The sequence below is a fragment of the Stigmatopora argus genome, chromosome 3 (assembly GCF_051989625.1).
Source record: "Stigmatopora argus isolate UIUO_Sarg chromosome 3, RoL_Sarg_1.0, whole genome shotgun sequence".
In the NCBI taxonomy this organism is placed as follows: domain Eukaryota; kingdom Metazoa; phylum Chordata; class Actinopteri; order Syngnathiformes; family Syngnathidae; genus Stigmatopora; species Stigmatopora argus.
Window position 1 is genome coordinate 9405168 of NC_135389.1, and position 21448 is coordinate 9426615.

Genomic DNA, 21448 nt, shown 5'->3' on the forward strand with positions numbered 1-21448 from the left:
ACGCACCCCCACAATCCTTGGCGTTTTCCTGACACAACCAGAAAAATGCAAGATGTTAATACAGTAGTTGATGACCAAATGTTTTTCCCCCAGTCAAGCTATATATGGTGATTTTTTGTATATGAATAAAAGCCTTACTACACATGGTAATTTTTAAAGAAAAAGCCTTACTATACTATGTCGTTTTTTTAATTAAAAAAAGCCTTACTATACTGTCATTTTTATAAAGAAAAAAATGCCTTACTATACTATGTAGTTTTTTAAGAAAAAAGCCTTACTATACTATGTAGTTTTTTAAGAAAAAAGCCTTACTATATTATGTCGTGTTTTTAAGAAAAAAGCCTTACTATACTACGTCGTTTTTTTAATTAAAAAAAACCTTACTATACTGTGTCATTTTTTAAGAAAAAAAACTTTCTATACTATGTCGTTTTTTTAAAGAAAAAAAGCCTTACTAGACTGTTGTTTTTTAAGAAAAAAAAGCCTTACTATGTCGTTTTTTATTAAAAAAAATCCTTACTATACTATGTCTTTTTTATAAAAAAGCCTTACTATACTATGTCGTTTTTTAAGAAAAAAAAGCCTTACTATACTGTTTTGTTTTTTAAATAAAAAAAAGCCTTACTATATACTATTTTGTTTTTTAAATTAAAAAAAGCCTTACTATACTATGTCGTTTTTTATGAAGAAAAAAAAGCCTTACTATACTATGTCATTTTTTAAAGAAAAAAAGCCATACAATACTATGTCGTCTTTTAATTTAAAAAAAAAGCCTTACTATTCTTTGTCGGTTTTTAATTTAAAAAGCCTTACTATACTATTTTGTTTTTTAAATAAAAAAAAGCCTTACTATACTTCGTCATTTTTTAATTTAAAAAGCCTTGCTATACTGTGTCGTTTTTTAAGACAAAAAGCCTTACTATACTATTTTGTTTTTTAAATAAAAAAAGCCTTACTATATACTATTTTGTTTTTTAAATAAAAAAAGCCTTACTATACTTTGTCGTTTTTTAATTAAAAAAGCCTTGCTATACTGTGTCGTTTTTTAAGACAAAAAGCCTCACTATACTGTGTCATTTTTTTAAAGAAAAAAAGCCTTACTATACTATGATGTTTTTTAATATAAAAAAGTCTTATTATACTATCTCGTTTTTTAAGAAAAAAAGCCTTACTGTACTGTGTTATTTTTTAAAGAAAAAAGCCTTACTATACTATGTCGTTTTTTAAAAGAAAAAAAGCCTTACTATACTATGTTGTTTTTTTAAGAAAAAAAAGCCTTATTATACTATCACGTTTTTTAAGAAAAAAAGCCTTACTATACTATGTCGTTTTTAATTTAAAAAAGCCTAACTATACTATTTCGTTTTTTAATTTAAAAAGCCTTACTGTACTATTTCGTTTTTTAAATAAAAAAGCCTTACTATACTATGTCGTTTTTTAATTTAAAAAGCCTTACTATACTATGTCATTTTTTAAGAAAAAAAAAGCCTTACTTTACTATGTCGTTTTTTTAATATAAAAAAGCCTTATTTTACTGTCGTTTTTTTAAGAAAAAAAGCCTTACTATACTGTTATTTTTTTAAGAAAAAAACCTTACTATACTATGTCATTTTTTTAAATAAAAAAAAGCCTTACTATACTATGTCGTTTTTTAAGAAAAAAAGCCTTACTATACTATGTCGTATTTTTAATATAAAAAGCCTTATTATACTATGTCGTTTTTTTAAGTAAAAAAGCCTTACTATACTATGCCGTTTTTTTTAAAGAAAAAAAGCCATACTATACTGTGGCGTTTTTATAAGAAAAAAAGCTTTACTATACTATGTCGTTTTTTGAAGAAAAAAGCCTTACTATACTATTTCGTTTTTTAAGGAAAAAAAGCCTTACTATACTGTCGTTTTTTAAAAAAAAAAAGCCATACTATACTGTGGCGTTTTTTTTTAAGAAAAAAAGCCTTATTATACTATGTCGTTTTTTAAATTTAAAAAAAGCCTTACTATTCTATGTCGGTTTGTTATTAAAAAAGCCTTACTGTACTATTTCGTTTTTTAAATAAAAAAAGCCTTACTATACTTCGTCGTTTTAAATACAAAAAGCCTTACTATACTGTGTCGTTTTTTTAAGACAAAAAGCCTTACTATACCATGTCATTTTTTTAAGAAAAAAAGCCTTACTATACTGTGTCGTTTTTTTAAGACAAAAAGCCTTACTATACTATTTCATTTTTTAAGAAAAAAAGCCTTACTGTACTATGTTATTTTTTTAACAAAAAGCCTTACTATACTATGTCATTTTTTAAATTAAAAAAGCCTTACTATACTATGTCGTTTTATAAGAAAAAAAGCCTTACTATACTATGTCGTTTTTTTAATTTAAAAAAGCCTTACTATACTATGTCGGTTTTTAATTAAAAAAGCCTTACTATACTATTTCGTTTTTTAAATTTAAAAAAGCCTTACTATACTATGTCGTTTTTTTAAGAAAAAAAGCCTTACTTTACTATGTCGTTTTTAAGAGAAAAAAAGCCTTACTATACTATGTCGTTTTTTTAAGAAAAAAAGCCATACTACACTATGGCGTTTTTAAGAAAAAAAGCCTTATTATACTATGTCGTTTTTTTAATTAAAAAAAGCTTTAGTATATTATGTCGTTTTTTACAAAAAAGCCTTACTGTACTATTTCGTTTTTTAAATTAAAAAAGCCTTACTAGACTATGTCGTTTTTTAAAGAAAAAAAAGCCTTACTATACTGTCGGTTTAAAAAAAAAGCCTTATTATACTATGTCGTTTTTTTTAATAAAAAAGCCTTACTATACTATGTCGTTTTTTAAGGAAAAAAAATCCTTACTGTACTGTCTTTTTTATAAAGAAGCCTTACAATACTATGTCATTTTTTTGAGAAAAAAAGCTTTACTATACTGTGTCGTTTTTTAAGAAAAAAAAGCCTTACTATACTATTTTGTTTTTTAAATAAAAAAAGCCTTACTATATACTATTTTGTTTTTTAAATAAAAAAAAAAGCCTTACTATACTATCTCGTTTTTTAAGAAGAAAAAAAAGCCTTACTATACTTCGTCGTTTTTTAATTAAAAAAGCCTTGCTATACTGTGTCGTTTTTTAAGACAAAAAGCCTTACTATACTATGTCATTTTTTTAAAAGAAAAAAATCCTTACTATACTATTTTGTTTTTTAAATAAAAAAAGCCTTACTATATACTATTTTGTTTTTTAAATAAAAGCCTTACTATACTATGTCGTTTTTTAAGAAAAAAAAAAGCTTTACTATACTATGTCATTTTTTAAAGAAAAAAAGCCTTACAATACTATGTCGTTTTTTAAGAAAAAAAGCCTTACTATACTGTCGATTTTTAAGAAAAAAAGCCTTACTATACTATGTCGTATTTTTAATATAAAAAGCCTTACTATACTATGCCGTTTTTTTAAAGAAAAAAAGCCTTACTACACTGTTATTTTTTTAAGAAAAAAAGCCTTCCTATACTATGTCGTATTTTTAAATTAAAAAAAAGCTTTACTATACTATGTCGTTTTTTAAGGAAAAAAAGCCTTACTATACTATGTCGTTTTTTAAGAAAAAAAGCCATACCATACTGTGGCGTTTTTTAAGAAAAAAAGCCTTATTATACTATGTCGTTTTTTAAATTGAAAAAAGCCTTACTATTCTATGTCGGTTTGTTATTAAAAAAGCCTTACTATACTATTTCGTTTTTTAAATAAAAAAAGCCTTACTATACTTCGTCGTTTTAAATTAAAAAAGCCTTACTATACTGTGTCGTTTTTTTAAGACAAAAAGCCTTACTATATTATGTCATTTTTTTAAGAAAAAAAAAGCCTTACTATACTGTGTCGTTTTTTTAAGACAAAAAGCCTTACTATACTATTTCATTTTTTAAGAAAAAAAGCCTTACTGTACTATGTTATTTTTTAACAAAAAAAGCCTTACTATATTATGTCATTTTTTAAATTAAAAAAGCCTTACTATACTATGTCGTTTTTTTAAGAAAAAAAGCCTTATTACACTTATTTTTTTAAGAAAAAAAGCCTTAATATACTATGTCGTTTTTAAGAGAAAAAAAAGCCTTACTATACTATATCGTTTTTTAAAGAAAAAAAGCCATACTGCACTATGGCGTTTTTAAGAAAAAAAGCCTTATATACTATGTCGTTTTTATTAATTAAAAAAAGCTTTAGTATATTATGTCGTTTTTTACGAAAAAAAAGCCTTAGTGTACTATTTCGTTTTTTAAATTAAAAAGCCTTACTATACTATGTCGTTTTTTAAAGAAAAAAAGCCTTACTTTACTGTCGGTTTTTAAAAAAAAGCCTTACTATACTATGTCGTTTTTTTTTTTTTATAAAAAAGCCTTACTATACTATGTCATTTTTTTAAGAAAAAAAAAATCCTTACTATACTATGGTCTTTTTTATAAAAAAGCCTTACTATACTATGTCATTTTTTTAAGAAAAAAAGCTTTACTATACTGTGTCGTTTTTTAAGAAAAAAAGCCTTACTATACTATTTTGTTTTTTAAATAAAAAAAGCCTTACTATATACTATTTTGTTTTTTAAATAAAAAAAAGCCTTACTATACTATTTTGTTTTTTAAATAAAAAAAGCCTTACTATATACTATTTTGTTTTTTAAATAAAAAAAAGCCTTACTATACTATGTCGTTTTTTAAGAAGAAAAAAAAGCCTTACTATACTATGTCATTTTTAAAGAAAAAAAGCCATACTATACTATGTCGTCTTCTAATAAAAAAAAGCCTTACTATTCTATGTCAGTTTTTAATTAAAAAAGCCTTACTATACTATTTTGTTTTTTAAATAAAAAAGGCCTTACTATACTTCGTCGTTTTTTAATTAAAAAAGCCTTGCTATACTGTGTCGTTTTTTAAGACAAAAAGCCTTACTATACTATGTCATTTTTTTTAAAGAAAAAAAGCCTTACTATACTATGTTATTTTTTAACAAAAAAAGCCTTACTATACTATGTCATTTTTTAAGTAAAAAAGCCTTACTATACTATGACGTTTTTTTAAAGAAAAAAAGCCTTACTACACTGTTATTTTTTTAAGAAAAAAAGCCTTATTATACTATGTCGTTTTTTTAATTAAAAAAAGCTTTAGTATATTATGTCGTTTTTTACAAAAAAGCCTTACTGTACTATTTCGTTTTTTAAATTAAAAAAGCCTTACTAGACTATGTCGTTTTTTAAAGAAAAAAAAGCCTTACTATACTGTCGGTTTAAAAAAAAAGCCTTATTATACTATGTCGTCTTTTTTAATAAAAAAGCCTTACTATACTATGTCGTTTTTTAAGGAAAAAAAAATCCTTTCTGTACTGTCTTTTTTATAAAGAAGCCTTACAATACCATGTCATTTTTTTGAGAAAAAAAGCTTTACTATACTGTGTCGTTTTTTAAGAAAAAAAAAGCCTTACTATACTATTTTGTTTTTTAAATAAAAAAAGCCTTACTATATACTATTTTGTTTTTTAAATAAAAAAAAAGCCTTACTATACTATGTCGTTTTTTAAGAAGAAAAAAAAGCCTTACTATACTTCGTCGTTTTTTAATTTAAAAAGCCTTGCTATACTGTGTCGTTTTTTAAGACAAAAAGCCTTACTATACTATGTCATTTTTTTAAAAGAAAAAAATCCTTACTATACTATTTTGTTTTTTAAATAAAAAAAGCCTTACTATATACTATTTTGTTTTTTAAATAAAAGCCTTACTATACTATGTCGTTTTTTAAGAAGAAAAAAAAGCTATGTCATTTTTTAAAGAAAAAAGCCTTACAATACTATGTCGTTTTTTAAGAAAAAAAGCCTTACTATACTGTCGATTTTTAAGAAAAAAAGCCTTACTATACTATGTCGTATTTTTAATATAAAAAGCCTTACTATACTATGCCGTTTTTTTAAAGAAAAAAAGCCTTACTACACTGTTATTTTTTTAAGAAAAAAAGCCTTCCTATACTATGTCGTATTTTTAAATTAAAAAAAAGCTTTACTATACTATGTCGTTTTTTAAGGAAAAAAAGCCTTACTATACTATGTCGTTTTTTAAGAAAAAAAGCCATACCATACTGTGGCGTTTTTTAAGAAAAAAAGCCTTATTATACTATGTCGTTTTTTAAATTGAAAAAAGCCTTACTATTCTATGTCGGTTTGTTATTAAAAAAGCCTTACTATACTATTTCGTTTTTTAAATAAAAAAAGCCTTACTATACTTCGTCGTTTTAAATTAAAAAAGCCTTACTATACTGTGTCGTTTTTTTAAGACAAAAAGCCTTACTATATTATGTCATTTTTTTAAGAAAAAAAAAGCCTTACTATACTGTGTCGTTTTTTTAAGACAAAAAGCCTTACTATACTATTTCATTTTTTAAGAAAAAAAGCCTTACTGTACTATGTTATTTTTTAACAAAAAAAGCCTTACTATATTATGTCATTTTTTAAATTAAAAAAGCCTTACTATACTATGTCGTTTTTTTAAGAAAAAAAGCCTTATTACACTTATTTTTTTAAGAAAAAAAGCCTTAATATACTATGTCGTTTTTAAGAGAAAAAAAAGCCTTACTATACTATATCGTTTTTTAAAGAAAAAAAGCCATACTGCACTATGGCGTTTTTAAGAAAAAAAGCCTTATATACTATGTCGTTTTTATTAATTAAAAAAAGCTTTAGTATATTATGTCGTTTTTTACGAAAAAAAAGCCTTAGTGTACTATTTCGTTTTTTAAATTAAAAAGCCTTACTATACTATGTCGTTTTTTAAAGAAAAAAAGCCTTACTTTACTGTCGGTTTTTAAAAAAAAGCCTTACTATACTATGTCGTTTTTTTTTTTTTATAAAAAAGCCTTACTATACTATGTCATTTTTTTAAGAAAAAAAAAATCCTTACTATACTATGGTCTTTTTTATAAAAAAGCCTTACTATACTATGTCATTTTTTTAAGAAAAAAAGCTTTACTATACTGTGTCGTTTTTTAAGAAAAAAAGCCTTACTATACTATTTTGTTTTTTAAATAAAAAAAGCCTTACTATATACTATTTTGTTTTTTAAATAAAAAAAAGCCTTACTATACTATTTAGTTTTTTAAATAAAAAAAGCCTTACTATATACTATTTTGTTTTTTAAATAAAAAAAAGCCTTACTATACTATGTCGTTTTTTAAGAAGAAAAAAAAGCCTTACTATACTATGTCATTTTTAAAGAAAAAAAGCCATACTATACTATGTCGTCTTCTAATAAAAAAAAGCCTTACTATTCTATGTCAGTTTTTAATTAAAAAAGCCTTACTATACTATTTTGTTTTTTAAATAAAAAAGGCCTTACTATACTTCGTCGTTTTTTAATTAAAAAAGCCTTGCTATACTGTGTCGTTTTTTAAGACAAAAAGCCTTACTATACTATGTCATTTTTTTTAAAGAAAAAAAGCCTTACTATACTATGTTATTTTTTAACAAAAAAAGCCTTACTATACTATGTCATTTTTTAAGTAAAAAAGCCTTACTATACTATGACGTTTTTTTAAAGAAAAAAAGCCTTACTACACTGTTATTTTTTTAAGAAAAAAAGCCTTATTATACTATGTCGTTTTTTTAATTAAAAAAAGCTTTAGTATATTATGTCGTTTTTTACAAAAAAGCCTTACTGTACTATTTCGTTTTTTAAATTAAAAAAGCCTTACTAGACTATGTCGTTTTTTAAAGAAAAAAAAGCCTTACTATACTGTCGGTTTAAAAAAAAAGCCTTATTATACTATGTCGTCTTTTTTAATAAAAAAGCCTTACTATACTATGTCGTTTTTTAAGGAAAAAAAAATCCTTTCTGTACTGTCTTTTTTATAAAGAAGCCTTACAATACCATGTCATTTTTTTGAGAAAAAAAGCTTTACTATACTGTGTCGTTTTTTAAGAAAAAAAAAGCCTTACTATACTATTTTGTTTTTTAAATAAAAAAAGCCTTACTATATACTATTTTGTTTTTTAAATAAAAAAAAAGCCTTACTATACTATGTCGTTTTTTAAGAAGAAAAAAAAGCCTTACTATACTTCGTCGTTTTTTAATTTAAAAAGCCTTGCTATACTGTGTCGTTTTTTAAGACAAAAAGCCTTACTATACTATGTCATTTTTTTAAAAGAAAAAAATCCTTACTATACTATTTTGTTTTTTAAATAAAAAAAGCCTTACTATATACTATTTTGTTTTTTAAATAAAAGCCTTACTATACTATGTCGTTTTTTAAGAAGAAAAAAAAGCTATGTCATTTTTTAAAGAAAAAAGCCTTACAATACTATGTCGTTTTTTAAGAAAAAAAGCCTTACTATACTGTCGATTTTTAAGAAAAAAAGCCTTACTATACTATGTCGTATTTTTAATATAAAAAGCCTTACTATACTATGCCGTTTTTTTAAAGAAAAAAAGCCTTACTACACTGTTATTTTTTTAAGAAAAAAAGCCTTCCTATACTATGTCGTTTTTTTAAATTTAAAAAAAGCTTTACTATACTATGTCGTTTTTTAAGGAAAAAAAGCCTTACTATACTATGTCGTTTTTTAAGAAAAAAAAGCCATACTATACTGTGGCGTTTTTTAAGAAAAAAAGCCTTATTATACTATGTCGTTTTTTAAATTGAAAAAAAGCCTTACTATTCTATGTCGGTTTGTTATTAAAAAAGCCTTACTATACTATTTCGTTTTTTAAATAAAAAAAGCCTTACTATACTGTGTCGTTTTTTTAAGACAAAAAGCCTTACTATATTGTCATTTTTTTAAGAAAAAAAAAGCCTTACTATACTGTGTCGTTTTTTTTAAGATAAAAAGCCTTACTATACTATTTCATTTTTTAAGAAAAAAAGCCTTACTGTACTATGTTATTTTTTAACAAAAAAAGCCTTACTATACTATGTCATTTTTTAAATTAAAAAAGCCTTACTATACTATGTCATTTTTTAAAGAAAAAAAGCCTTACTATACTATGTCGTTTTTAAGAGAAAAAAAAGCCTTACTATACTATATCGTTTTTTTAAGAAAAAAAGCCATACTACACTATGGCCTTTTTAAGAAAAAAAGCCTTATTATACTATGTCGTTCTTATTAATTAAAAAAAGCTTTAGTACATTATGTCGTTTTTTACGAAAAAAAGCCTTAGTGTTATTTTTTACGAAAAAAAGCCTTACTATACTATGTCATTTTTTAAATTAAAAAAGCCTTACTATACTATGTCGTTTTTTAAATTAAAAAGCCTTACTATACTATGTCGTTTTTTAAAGAAAAAAAGCCTTACTTTACTGTCGGTTTTTAAAAAAAAGCCTTACTATACTATGTCATTTTTTTAAGAAAAAAAAATCCTTACTATACTATGGTCTTTTTTATAAAAAAGCCTTACTATACTATGTCATTTTTTTAAGAAAAAAAGCTTTACTATACTGTGTCGTTTTTTAAGAAAAAAAGCCTTACTATACTATTTTGTTTTTTAAATAAAAAAAGCCTTACTATATACTATTTTGTTTTTTAAATAAAAAAAAAAGCCTTACTATACTATTTTGTTTTTTAAATAAAAAAAGCCTTACTATATACTATTTTGTTTTTTAAATAAAAAAAAGCCTTACTATACTATGTCGTTTTTTAAGAAGAAAAAAAAGCCTTACTATACTATGTCATTTTTAAAGAAAAAAAGCCATACTATACTATGACGTCTTCTAATAAAAAAAGCCTTACTATTCTATGTCAGTTTTTAATTAAAAAAGCCTTACTTTACTATTTTGTTTTTTAAATAAAAAAGGCCTTACTATACTTCGTCGTTTTTTAATTAAAAAAGCCTTGCTATACTGTGTCGTTTTTTAAGACAAAAAGCCTTACTATACTATGTCATTTTTTTAAAGAAAAAAAGCCTTACTATACTATGTTATTTTTTAACAAAAAAGCCTTACTATACTATGTCATTTTTTAAGTAAAAAAGCCTTACTATACTATGACGTTTTTTTAAAGAAAAAAAGCCTTACTACACTGTTATTTTTTTAAGAAAAAAAGCCTTCCTATACTATGTCGTTTTTTTAATTAAAAAAAAGCTTTACTATACTATGTCGTTTTTTAAGGAAAAAAAGCCTTACTATACTATTTCCTTTTTTAAGAAAAAAAGCCATACTATACTGTGGCGTTTTTTAAGAAAAAAAGCCTTACTATACTGTTGTTTTTTAAGAAAAAAAAGCCTTACTATGTCGTTTTTTATTAAAAAAAATCCTTACTATACTATGTCTTTTTTATAAAAAATCCTTACTATACTATGTCTTTTTTATAAAAAAAAGCCTTACTATACTATGTCGTTTTTTTTAAGAAAAAAAGCTTTACTATACTGTGTCGTTTTTTAAGAAAAAAAAGCCTTACTATACTATTTTGTTTTTTAAATAAAAAAAGCCTTAATATACTATGTTGTTTTTTAAGAAGAAAAAAAAGCCTTACTATACTATGTCATTTTTTATAGAAAAAAAGCCATACTATACTATGTCGTCTTTTAATTAAAAAAAAAAGCCTTACTATTCTGTCGGTTTTTAATTAAAAAAGCCTTACTATACTATTTTGTTTTTTAAATAAAAAAAGCCTTACTATACTATGACGTTTTTTAATATAAGAAAGTCTTATTACACTATGTCGTTTTTTAAGAAAAAAAGCCTTACTGTACTGTTATTTTTTAAAGAAAAAAGCCTTACTATACTATGTCGTTTTTTAAAAAAAAAACCTTACTACACTGTTATTTTTGAAGAAAAAAGCCTTACTATACTATGTCGTTTTTTAAGAAAAAAAGCCATACTAAACTGTGGTGTTTTTTAAGAAAAAAAGCCTTATTATACTGTCGTTTTTTAAATTTAAAAAAAGCCTTACTATTCTATGTCGGTTTGTTATTAAAAAGCCTTACTATACTATTTCGTTTTTTAAATAAAAAAAGCCTTACTATACTGTGTCGTTTTTTTAAGAAAAAAAGCCTTACTATACTATGTCGTTTTTTAAGGAAAAAAAATCCTTACTATACCATGTCTTTCTTATAAAAAAGCCTTACTATACTATGTCATTTTTTAAAGAAAAAAAGCTTTACTATACTGTGTCGTTTTTTAAGAAAAAAAAGCCTTACTATACTGTTTTGTTTTTTGAATAAAAAAAAGCCTTACTATATACTATTTTGTTTTTTAAATTAAAAAAAGCCTTACTATACTATGTCGTTTTTTATGAAGAAAAAAAAAGCCTTACTATACTGTGGCGTTTTTTAAGAAAAAAAGCCTTATTATACTATGTCGTTTTTTAAATTTAAAAAAAGCCTTACTATTCTATGTCGGTTTGTTATTAAAAAAGCCTTACTATACTAATTCGTTTTTTAAATTAAAAAAGCCTTACTATACTTTGTCGTTTTAAATAAAAAAAGCCTTACTATACTGTGTCGTTTTTTTAAGACAAAAAGCCTTACTATACTATGTCATTTTTTTAAGAAAAAAAAAGCCTTACTATACTGTGTGTTTTTTTTAAGACAAAAAGCCTTACCATACTATTTCATTTTTTAAGAAAAAAAGCCTTACTGTACTATGTTATTTTTTTAACAAAAAAAGCCTTACTATACTATGTCATTTTTTAAATTAAAAAAGCCTTACTATACTATGTCGTTTTTTAAGAAAAAAAGCCTTACTATACTATGTCGTTTTTTAATTTAAAAAAGCCTTACTATACTATGTCGTTTTTTAATTAAAAAAGCCTTACTATACTATTTCGTTTTTTAAATAAAAAAAGCCTTACTATACTATGTCGTTTTTTTAATTAAAAAAGCCTTACTATACTATGTCGTTTTAAAAAAAAAAGCCTTACTACACTGTTATTTTTTAAGAAAAAAAGCCTTACTATACTATGTTGTTTTTTTAAATAAAAAAATCTTTACTATACTATGTCGTTTTTTAAAAGAAAAAAAGCCTTACTATACTATGTCGTTTTTTAAGAAAAAAAAAAAGCCTTACTATACTATGTTGTTTTTTTTAAGAAAAAAAGCCATACTATACTATGGCGTTTTTTAAGAAAAAAAGCCTTACTATACTATGTCGTTTTTTAATTTAAAAAAGCCTTACTATACTATTTCGTTTTTTAATTTAAAAAGCCTTACTGTACTATTTCGTTTTTTTAATTAAAAAGCCTTACTATACTATGTCGTTTTTTAATTTAAAAAAGCCTTACTATATTGTGTCGTTTTTTAAGACAAAAAGCCTTACTATACTATGTCATTTTTTAAGAAAAAAAAGCCTTACTTTACTATGTCGTTTTTTTAATATAAAAAAAGCCTTATTTTACTGTCGTTTTTTAAGAAAAAAAGCCTTACTATACTGTTATTTTTTTAAGAAAAAAACCTTACTATACTATGTCATTTTTTTAAATTAAAAAAAGCCTTACTATACTATGTCGTTTTTTAAGAAAAAAAGCCTTACTATACTGTCGATTTTTAAGAAAAAAGCCTTACTATACTATGTCGTATTTTTAATATAAAAAGCCTTACTATACTATGTCGTTTTTTAAGTAAAAAAGCCTTACTATACTATGCCGTTTTTTAAAAGAAAAAAGCCTTACTACACTTATTTTTTTAAGAAAAAAAGCCTTCCTATACTATGTCGTTTTTTAAGAAAAAAAGCCATACTATACTGTCGCATCTTTTAAGAAAAAAAGCCTTATTATACTATGTCGTTTTTTAAATTTAAAAAAAGCCTTACTATTCTATGTCGGTTTGTTATTAAAAAAGCCTTACTATTCTATTTCGTTTTTTAAATAAAAAAAGCCTTACTATACTGTGTCGTTCTTTTAAGACAAAAAGCCTTACTATACTATGTCATTCTTTTAAGAAAAAAAAGCCTTACTATACTGTGTCGTTTTTTTAAGACAAAAAGCCTTACTATACTATTTCATTTTTTAAGAAAAAAAGCCTTACTGTACTATGTTATTTTTTTTAACAAAAAAGCCTTACTATACTATGTCATTTTTTAAATTAAAAAAAGCCTTACTATACTATGTCGTTTTTTAAGAAAAAAAGCCTTACTATCCTATGTTGTTTTTTAATTTAAAAAAGCCTTACTATACTATGTCGGTTTTTAATTTAAAAAGCCTTACTATACTATTTCGTTTTTTAAATTAAAAAAAGCCTTACTATACTATGTCGTTTTTTTAAGAAAAAAAGCCTTACTACACTGTTATTTTTTTAAGAAAAAAAGCCTTACTATACTATGTTGTTTTTAAGAGAAAAAAAAAAGCCTTACTATACTATGTCGTTTTTTTAAGAAAAAAAGCCATACTACACTATGGCGTTTTTAAGAAAAAAAGCCTTATTATACTATGTCGTTTTTTTTATTTAAAAAAGCTTTAGTATATTATGTCGTTTTTTACGAAAAAAAGCCTTACTGTACTATTTCGTTTTTTAAATTAAAAAGCCTTACTATACTATGTCGTTTTTTAAAGAAAAAAGGCCTTACTATACTGTCGTTTTTTAAAGAAAAAAGGCCTTACTATACTGTCATTTTAAAAAAAAAAGCCTTACTATACTATGTCGTTTTTTTATTTAAAAAAAAGCCTTACTATATATACTATGACGTTTTTTTTATATTTATATTACGTGTACATAGATAGTCTTTCGATTCTGAAATCGAAAATCGCCGACTACAACAGCCTTTGACGTAGAAATGATACTCTGCAAATCTACCTTTGCCCAATAGAAGGAGCTATCCGACTGGCATATGGACATGCTACTCCGATAAAATATGCTGGTCTGATGGACCACCGAAAAGTACACATTTTTGAGAAAAAAAATCTGACCTTGGGGTGGTAGGCATGGCAAGACTCAGGGCGCCGACGCACTTTCTGCGTCTTCATCCGGTTGCACTTGACAGTAGCGTTATGTTTGAGGACGTCAAAGAAAATGGTCTAGACTAGTGAGGTCCCGATACTGACTTTTTGACTTTCGATCCAATCCGATTTTTCTCAAGATGTGGTTTTCTGATGCCCATATTTTCATATGAATTTGAATAAAAGCATTCAATTCAATAAAAATAATTTCAGTAAAAATTCTGTAAATATAAATCCAAATATAATGGAACCAGTAAATGATAAATCCCTTTGCATTTAAGTCAATAAATGCTTGGTTTGCAATATTACCGCTGACTAGTCAGGGAGGCCTCGAAGGGTCCTGGGTTCAAACCCAGATCAGTCCTCCTGTGTGGCGTTTGCATGTTCTCTTGTGTGGGTTTTCTCCGGGTACTCCGATTTTTTTCCCACATTTCCAAAAACATGCATCTTAGGCCATCTGAACACTAAATTGCTCCTCGGTGTGAGCGTGAATGTGACCAGATTTTTAAATAAAAAATACTCAATGAACTGTTACTCCCATTAGTTTATAATGAGATGTCGTCCCACTGTGCCGACGTTTTTGCCTTGTGATTTGATTTACACCAGCATAAAATCACAATAGTACTGAAAACACACGTGACTACTGCAAAAACTCCAACCTTAAACGGTTGTAAGTGGCGCTGATACTGATACTGAGTATCAGATCAGGACATCACTCATCTGGAGTTGACTCAGAGACTTGGCAAAAGGATATATTTGATCTCTTTGGCCTGTAGCAGGATGGGGCCATACTGGCGCGAACAGTCACAGTTTGCTTCCGTCACCAGCAGCAGCAAGTTGGTGTCGGGAACCTGCTGCACCACGAACATCCTGCCGAGGCAATAAGATTGTGAGCGCCATTTGGATATGAACACAAAGCGAACTTTTGGCCAACCGTAAGTAACGGTGCCACTTTTCTGTGTCGACGTACTTCTGGCAGCGTCCGCATTTGATGATACTATTTGCCTCCTTGACGGACGTGTCGTACGTGAACCCGGGATACGCCGTCTCGCATGGAGCCAGCGCTTCCACCTTCTTCTGCTTATGAGCTACAAACACACACAAACACAGCCACAGTTGTGGAACACATGTAGAAAATATTGTCAACTGAACCACATGATGCTTGTTTTAAACTCACTAGTGTGATATCCAGCCTTGGCTGGTAGATGATGATGAGGATGATAGAGATGATCGCATGGAGAAGGATGATGAAGATGGTAATGTCATCAAATAATCAATGAAACATTGACAAAAAGAAGAGAAGAAACACTCAAGGAAGCCCCTCACAAACCAGGAGCGTCCTTTTGGGAATTCAGCAGTGCCTTAAGATACAAAGGCTTTTTTGTTGTTGTTTTAAAGAATTGCTTTAAGCAATTACCAACCAGGATTTGAGATATAAGAGTTTGTATCGAGGACTGTATCTCAAGGCACCAGTGCATTATAATTATAGCAGGAGGATCCATTACCGTCCACAAAGTAGTCCGAGTGCCACAAACCGCACAGGTTGAAGTCCAACAGGAACCTTGAGACACACGCACACATTTTAATCAATTTTACTGCACAAAGTGAATTTTATGCTTGATTCTATTGTTCTTTTTTATATGGTAAGTTGTTGTAATGCAAACAGCAGCAAGTCCAGAGGCTTCATATGAAATTGTTATTGAGCAGAATATTTTTGGGATAAAAAGATGTCATAAAATAGGATTAAAAGTGAATGCTCTGGGAAGCGTATTTTGAACACACTAGAAACAAATACTTCAATATCATATTATTAGCAGGCATACAGTATTTCATGTTTTAACATAATGGGTTTCATGCTTTAACATGGGAACATGGGATACAACAGCGTTAGGGTTGGCATCATCTGTTGTCACTTTTAAACAAGATCGACATCATCTGCTAATGGGAAAACAAATTCATCATATAACTTTTTTTTTTTAATTTCCGTACGTTGGCATTACTCACATAAGCGCATTGGAAAAGATCCAGCGGATGATTGCCACTAGGCCATAGAAGGGCTGCCGAGACAAAAAAAAACTATTACATTTGTAACATCAGTTGAAAAAAGATTCCTTAAATTCCAAGGATGCCACATGCGATTGAAAGTGAATCAGAATAATTATGTAACTTAAACTACCAACAAAGTGTTTAACATGAAATTCTGCTTGTTTATTTACTCCTTGACACCAACAGTGTATAAATATTAAGATAGATGCTAAATCATACGTGTCAACTTACACATTTTCCCTTATTTTATACGTTTTTTGATCATTTCAAATTGTGTACAATGTATCACAACTTTTGTATGAGATTTTTTTAAGAATGTTTTTTGTAAAACCGATCTCGTTTTACCCATTTCAGATCGTCTCGGTCACTGGTAGAAGACGAAAACGTCATCGCCGACAGCTAATATTGTCATGCTTTAAGCATGATATGCGAACGCGCATTCCCCTTCCACCGGTCTGCCTTTTCACTAGATCAGGGGTGGATTGGTTCGCGGGCCGCGTAAAAGTCAACTTGATTTCATGTGGGCCGGACCATTTTAGATATATTTAGATATTCTTTATATATGAATGGATTAAAAGAACTGGATTAAAAGCGCTGAATATTCAGTTTTTTATATATCTAAAACAATGTTTATTTTAGCTTTTTAAAATATATTTTTAGATTTTACAAAATGATTTTTGAACTAAAACAGAAAAAATGGATTAAAAAATTACAATTATTGATTTAAAAGGGGGAAAATCAGGAAATGTAATATACATCTATACTCTTCATTTTAATTTGATCCTAAAACAGAAAGTCGGCACACATGATTTACTTTCCCGGGCCACACAAAATGATGCGGCAGGCTAGATTTGGCCCCCGGGCCGCCACTTTGACACATGTGCCCTATATGAATATATGAATATAGCGTGTCAGCAAGCAATGTACCCAGACAGTCAAGCTGTTAGCGTCATACAGCGATATCTACAGAATCTTGAATTTAGTGCATACTGATTGGGCAACACATCTACTTTGGAGAAAATTTTAGACTTTTACGTGCGCCGTGTTTGTAAATATGTGCCCCATTGCATTTGTCCTTTTTTTAAATTGCTGAATAAGGGGAATTCAATCATTAATAAGGGTATCAATTGGCCAAGGTTGACAGGTATGCTAAATCAAGTTGAGAAAGTTCATTAAAATATAGAAATATAGGCAAATATTACATATAATTTTATGTGACTAAAAATATATTATGGCATTATTTCACAGTAATAAGGATTAAGTGGTAAACTTTGACTACTATTGAAGTATACTTGGATGGGACTCAAAGTATATGTGCATGGGGGCATTCATTTTGAATGTTTCTGTTAAGCCAGGGTGAAGTGTTATTTGTGCTGTTTAGTGCGGTTTTGTGCATTTTGTCTTGTATTTTTGTGCATGTGCATGTGTTGTGCACACTCACACTTAGCAGAGGCCGAGCACTGCTGGCGTGATGGTGGCTGTTCTTGCACATGGCCTGGTAGTCAAACAGCGAAACCCTAAAACCGCCACATGGGAAAATAGCAGAGTTGCATTAAGATATCCACTTTTCATCAAGCTGTGACTCAATGCAAACCGTCAACAAATATAATACACTCCTCCAAAAAGTACAGTACATATGTAGTATATTGTTTCTGGTATATTTAAAAAAAACACAATAACAAACAAATCGAAAAAGATTTGTTGTTCACCAAAGGGAAACAAAGGTCGTTTGTTTAAATGGAAAAGGGATTTCATCTGAAAAATGAAATGTGATATGTGGAAAGAACTACAGTGAATAAAGAATAAATATAATCCACTAATACAAAATGGTATAATAAGATGTAGGTCAAAATACTTAGATCACATTTCTAATCATATATTTACTGCCTAACCTCTTACCACAAAATCATTTTATTTGAACATTGAAAATAACAATTATTTAAATGTTTTTTTGTGAATTTAAAAATATTAAGCGATAGAAAAATAATAAACTGTATTTTTTTTAAAGTAAGAAAATTGTCTTTTTATGTGGAAGGGAATTTTTTTTGAGTTTTAATCTCACATTAAAAAAGATTTTTTTGTGTAAAAGTAAAGAATAAAAGATTAATCAATTTAGCAATCATATGAATATCCGATCAATACATATAAGTAAAAATAGAAAAGATAAAAAAATAGAAACTTTTACTAAATGACAAGGTTTCCCCTCTAAATAGTGCAAAGCTTTCTTTGTACTACTCTCAAAAAGAATGTGAAATGTAAAGACCCCCACTGACAGATCTCCCTTTTTGTGGCAACATGGGAAGGTTAGATGGTTAGCACTTGCCACTGACTTTTTATACATGCCCATCTTTATGAGTGTCGCCATCACAGCACCATCCACCTCGCCCATGAAACGACCCACCTGGAAAAAAAGGAAGCGGCGTCAAAACTATGTTAACAAAAAACAAAAAAAACCTGATGGCTTGTTAAATTCACTTAGTTCATATAAATTGTCTGTATTGACATTTGTCTTAATCTACTGTCAAAGGCCAGCAATCATTCAAACCAATCAAGTGGTGACTTGATCCTAAAACTCATTCCATTGGTTGAAAATTTAGTGTGTGTGCAGTCAGCATTGAAGGTGAGTGTGAAGGTCGTGTGGCAGAAGATTAGGCGATCAAATCCCGCATCATCATCCAGATGTGGTTATCAAAATAATCCTTATCAGATGTGACCCTTGACCTCTGACCTCCTTCCTCTCCTTGGAGAGCAGGATGAAGCCATGATTGTCCACCAGCAAACACCTCAGATCCTGAGATGGACCACATGGGCAATGAGATCAAGCTGATGCCATGTCAACAACACACAAGGACGACGGAGGCGTCACGTGAGGTACGTACATCGCTTTCGCAGTTGAGGGGGCACAGTCCTTCGATGTTTGAACACTATCAAACATATATGAATTAACAAAAAAAACATTTCCATTGATCTTTCATAGGGTGATTTTGGTCACACAAAAGTGTAAAAACTCACGTCTGTGTCGCTCGCCTAAAAGAAAAACGACAAGTAATGATTCAAAATGAGTCCATCATTAAACATATGCTCAAAAATAATTACTTAGAACTTTTCATATAGCAAATGGAGATTTATTTTTAATCCAAAGGGTAGAACATTTTCACTTAGGTTAGACACTATAACAAGGCAGACTAACATTCATTCATTTTCCGTACGGCTTATCCCAGCCAACTACGGCTACCAGGCGGGGGACAACCGGAATCGGTGGCCAGCCAATCCCAGGGCACGAGGAGACAAACAAGCATTCAGGCTCAAACTAATACCGATTTAGAGTGTTCAACCACCCGACATTGCATATTTTTGTGATGTGGGAGAGAAACCACGCACGCTCAAGGAGAAAATGTCAATTGCACAAAAGATTACAGAGCTGCCAACCTCCATTGACCCCATTTCAGGAGTACCCTTGTCCCATTTCCGGAGTATTTCCGGAGTGATTCATGCAAAATTCGATATAAAATTTAAAGAATAAAAATAAAATAAGCGTAGGACAATTTAAATCAAACAAACTGTTATTGTGATGTTTTTACATGAATTGAAATATTGTGTTTTTGTAAACTATTGAAAAAGTCTAGCATAATGAAAATAAGTTCATCTTTGTATTTGGGTCCTTCTACGTGTGTTTTACAGTCAGTAATTCCACCATGTGTCACGCTCTAGTCGCACATGCATGTTCTGAAATGTGCAAATGTCGGTCCTTTTGGCTTCAACATGGGATATTTCGTCGAACACGAGCCAATAATCCTCTGCAAGCGTATGGGTTTCTTATTTGAAGTTTCATCCAAATTACCATCCATTTTGTGCTTAAACCGAGCAGGCATATTGATAAGACTTACCACTGCTGTGTACGCCTACTTCCTTTAGAACAACCCCAGAAATGATAGGATTTGTTTCAAAACAAAAGACTGGTGGTTTAGTCAGCCTTAATAATACTTTGGTCCCTTATGAAAAAAACGAAAGCGATAATTTTAAAGCGATAGAGGCTACCTATGCAATCGATTTTGAATTTATTGCCACGCTGAAGTCGCAGAAGACGGATCATTCATTCGTCAGAACTTGTAATTCGGATGATTCACAATGCACTCGTGCTACCGAATTCTTCCACTTTACAGTGCAGTTGAATCAAGATGGCGGAAGCCATAGCAATGGTGTGAATTTTGAGGCATTTAAATTGGAAATTTGGTACTTTTACGAAATGGTAGCTTAAGAAATTTTTTTTCTGAAATTTTGGCGGGATTTCCGGAGTTTCGGGAGGCTGTTCGGAGTCCCGAAGTTTGTGTTGCATTTCCGGAAGAACTCCCGAAATTCCGGAGTAGTTGGCAGCCCTGCAAGAAGGTCTGAACCTGGGATTGAAGCCTCGATCTCAGAACTGTGAGGCTAACGCAAAACCACTCATCCACCGGGTCACCAGTCGATTAACATTACATGTAAATTAAACATTTTTACAAGTAAATTAAACATTTTCGTAGCGAGTACTAAATTGCATGTTTTTCTGTACTAAACTGAATGATATATCACCACTATGGGCCTCGGGGGAAGCAATGAGTCAAATTAAAATTTAACATTGACCCTTCAAATATAAAATGATGAGATCAAACTTCCGTTTAAAAGAATAGAAATAAGTAGGGAAGATATAATCGGTACATATAATCATCAATCAGTGCTCTGAAACAAATTGTTTGTTATTACAAAGTCAACAAAATGCAAAGGGTTTATGGCTGATGACAACTCTTCCCATGCTAGTTTGGATAAAAGCACCAACACATACCATATAGTGACAGACATGCCTGTGCACGCGTGTATGGGTGTGCGAGTGCGCGAGACCAAGCTCGACATTAAAATATAAGGAGATGAACGTAATCAACAGCTGTCAGCTCTCATTAAGTGCTACCCCACATCTGTCACAGTCGCAGCCTGTGTACGTGAGTGTGTGTGTAGTCACCTGCTTGGTGATGGCCCAGAAAGTCTTTTCCAATAAATCCAAGGACATCTGCAGGCCAACAGCTAAAAGTAGCACATATGCAAACACAAAATCAGATGGCGTCAAAGCACTCTCAAAAAGACAAAATGGATGCTGCTCTGTTAAGGCAAGCATTGGGACAGTTTGAGGCCTACTCAAAATAAATTTGGACCTCACCTTTGTTTAATGTTACTGCATTAAAGTTATGCATGCCACCTTGGAGGGTTTTCAAATTAAATTTTTTTTGTTGTACTTTTCTTGAACTGCAACCAGCGTTCAAACAAGCAGTCAAGGTGGCAGACAACAACAACAAAAATGCAGTTACATAAAGAAAAACTGATTTTTAACTGTTCCAACAGAGGACGTAGAATCCTCAATATTTACAGAAGATTCTTTTTTTTTTTTTTACATTTTAGATTCTCACATAGTAAGACTTTTTTAACAAATCTAATAGAGAAATTAACATGGATGTATTCACCATCAAATCTTTGTATTATTTAATAGA

The 21448-nt window shown here is 28.8% G+C and overlaps 1 protein-coding gene across 8 annotated transcripts in view; it reads right to left on the reverse strand.

The window, feature by feature from the left end:
* The window catches only part of LOC144071737 (voltage-dependent calcium channel subunit alpha-2/delta-4-like), a 63603-nt gene that overhangs the window by 16805 nt on the left and 25350 nt on the right, over positions 1–21448 (reverse strand). For 3 of the 8 annotated variants that reach the window (XM_077597105.1, XM_077597102.1, XM_077597100.1), the window contains 13 exons: positions 20926–20987; positions 18945–18959; positions 18812–18856; positions 18661–18723; positions 18263–18333; positions 17374–17449; positions 15891–15943; positions 15392–15447; positions 15064–15084; positions 14857–14974; positions 14636–14756; positions 13857–13934; positions 1–28 (listed from right to left, as the gene is read on the reverse strand). The exon at positions 1–28 is cut by the window's left edge and continues 98 nt beyond it. In XM_077597105.1, the coding sequence (XP_077453231.1) occupies positions 1–28; positions 13857–13934; positions 14636–14756; positions 14857–14974; positions 15064–15084; positions 15392–15447; positions 15891–15943; positions 17374–17449; positions 18263–18333; positions 18661–18723; positions 18812–18856; positions 18945–18959; positions 20926–20987 (807 nt within the window). The remainder of the gene's footprint in view (positions 29–13856; positions 13935–14635; positions 14757–14856; positions 14975–15063; positions 15085–15391; positions 15448–15890; positions 15944–17373; positions 17450–18262; positions 18334–18660; positions 18724–18811; positions 18857–18944; positions 18960–20925; positions 20988–21448) is intronic. The other 5 variants (XM_077597108.1, XM_077597101.1, XM_077597106.1 and 2 more) reach the window with 3 other exon arrangements.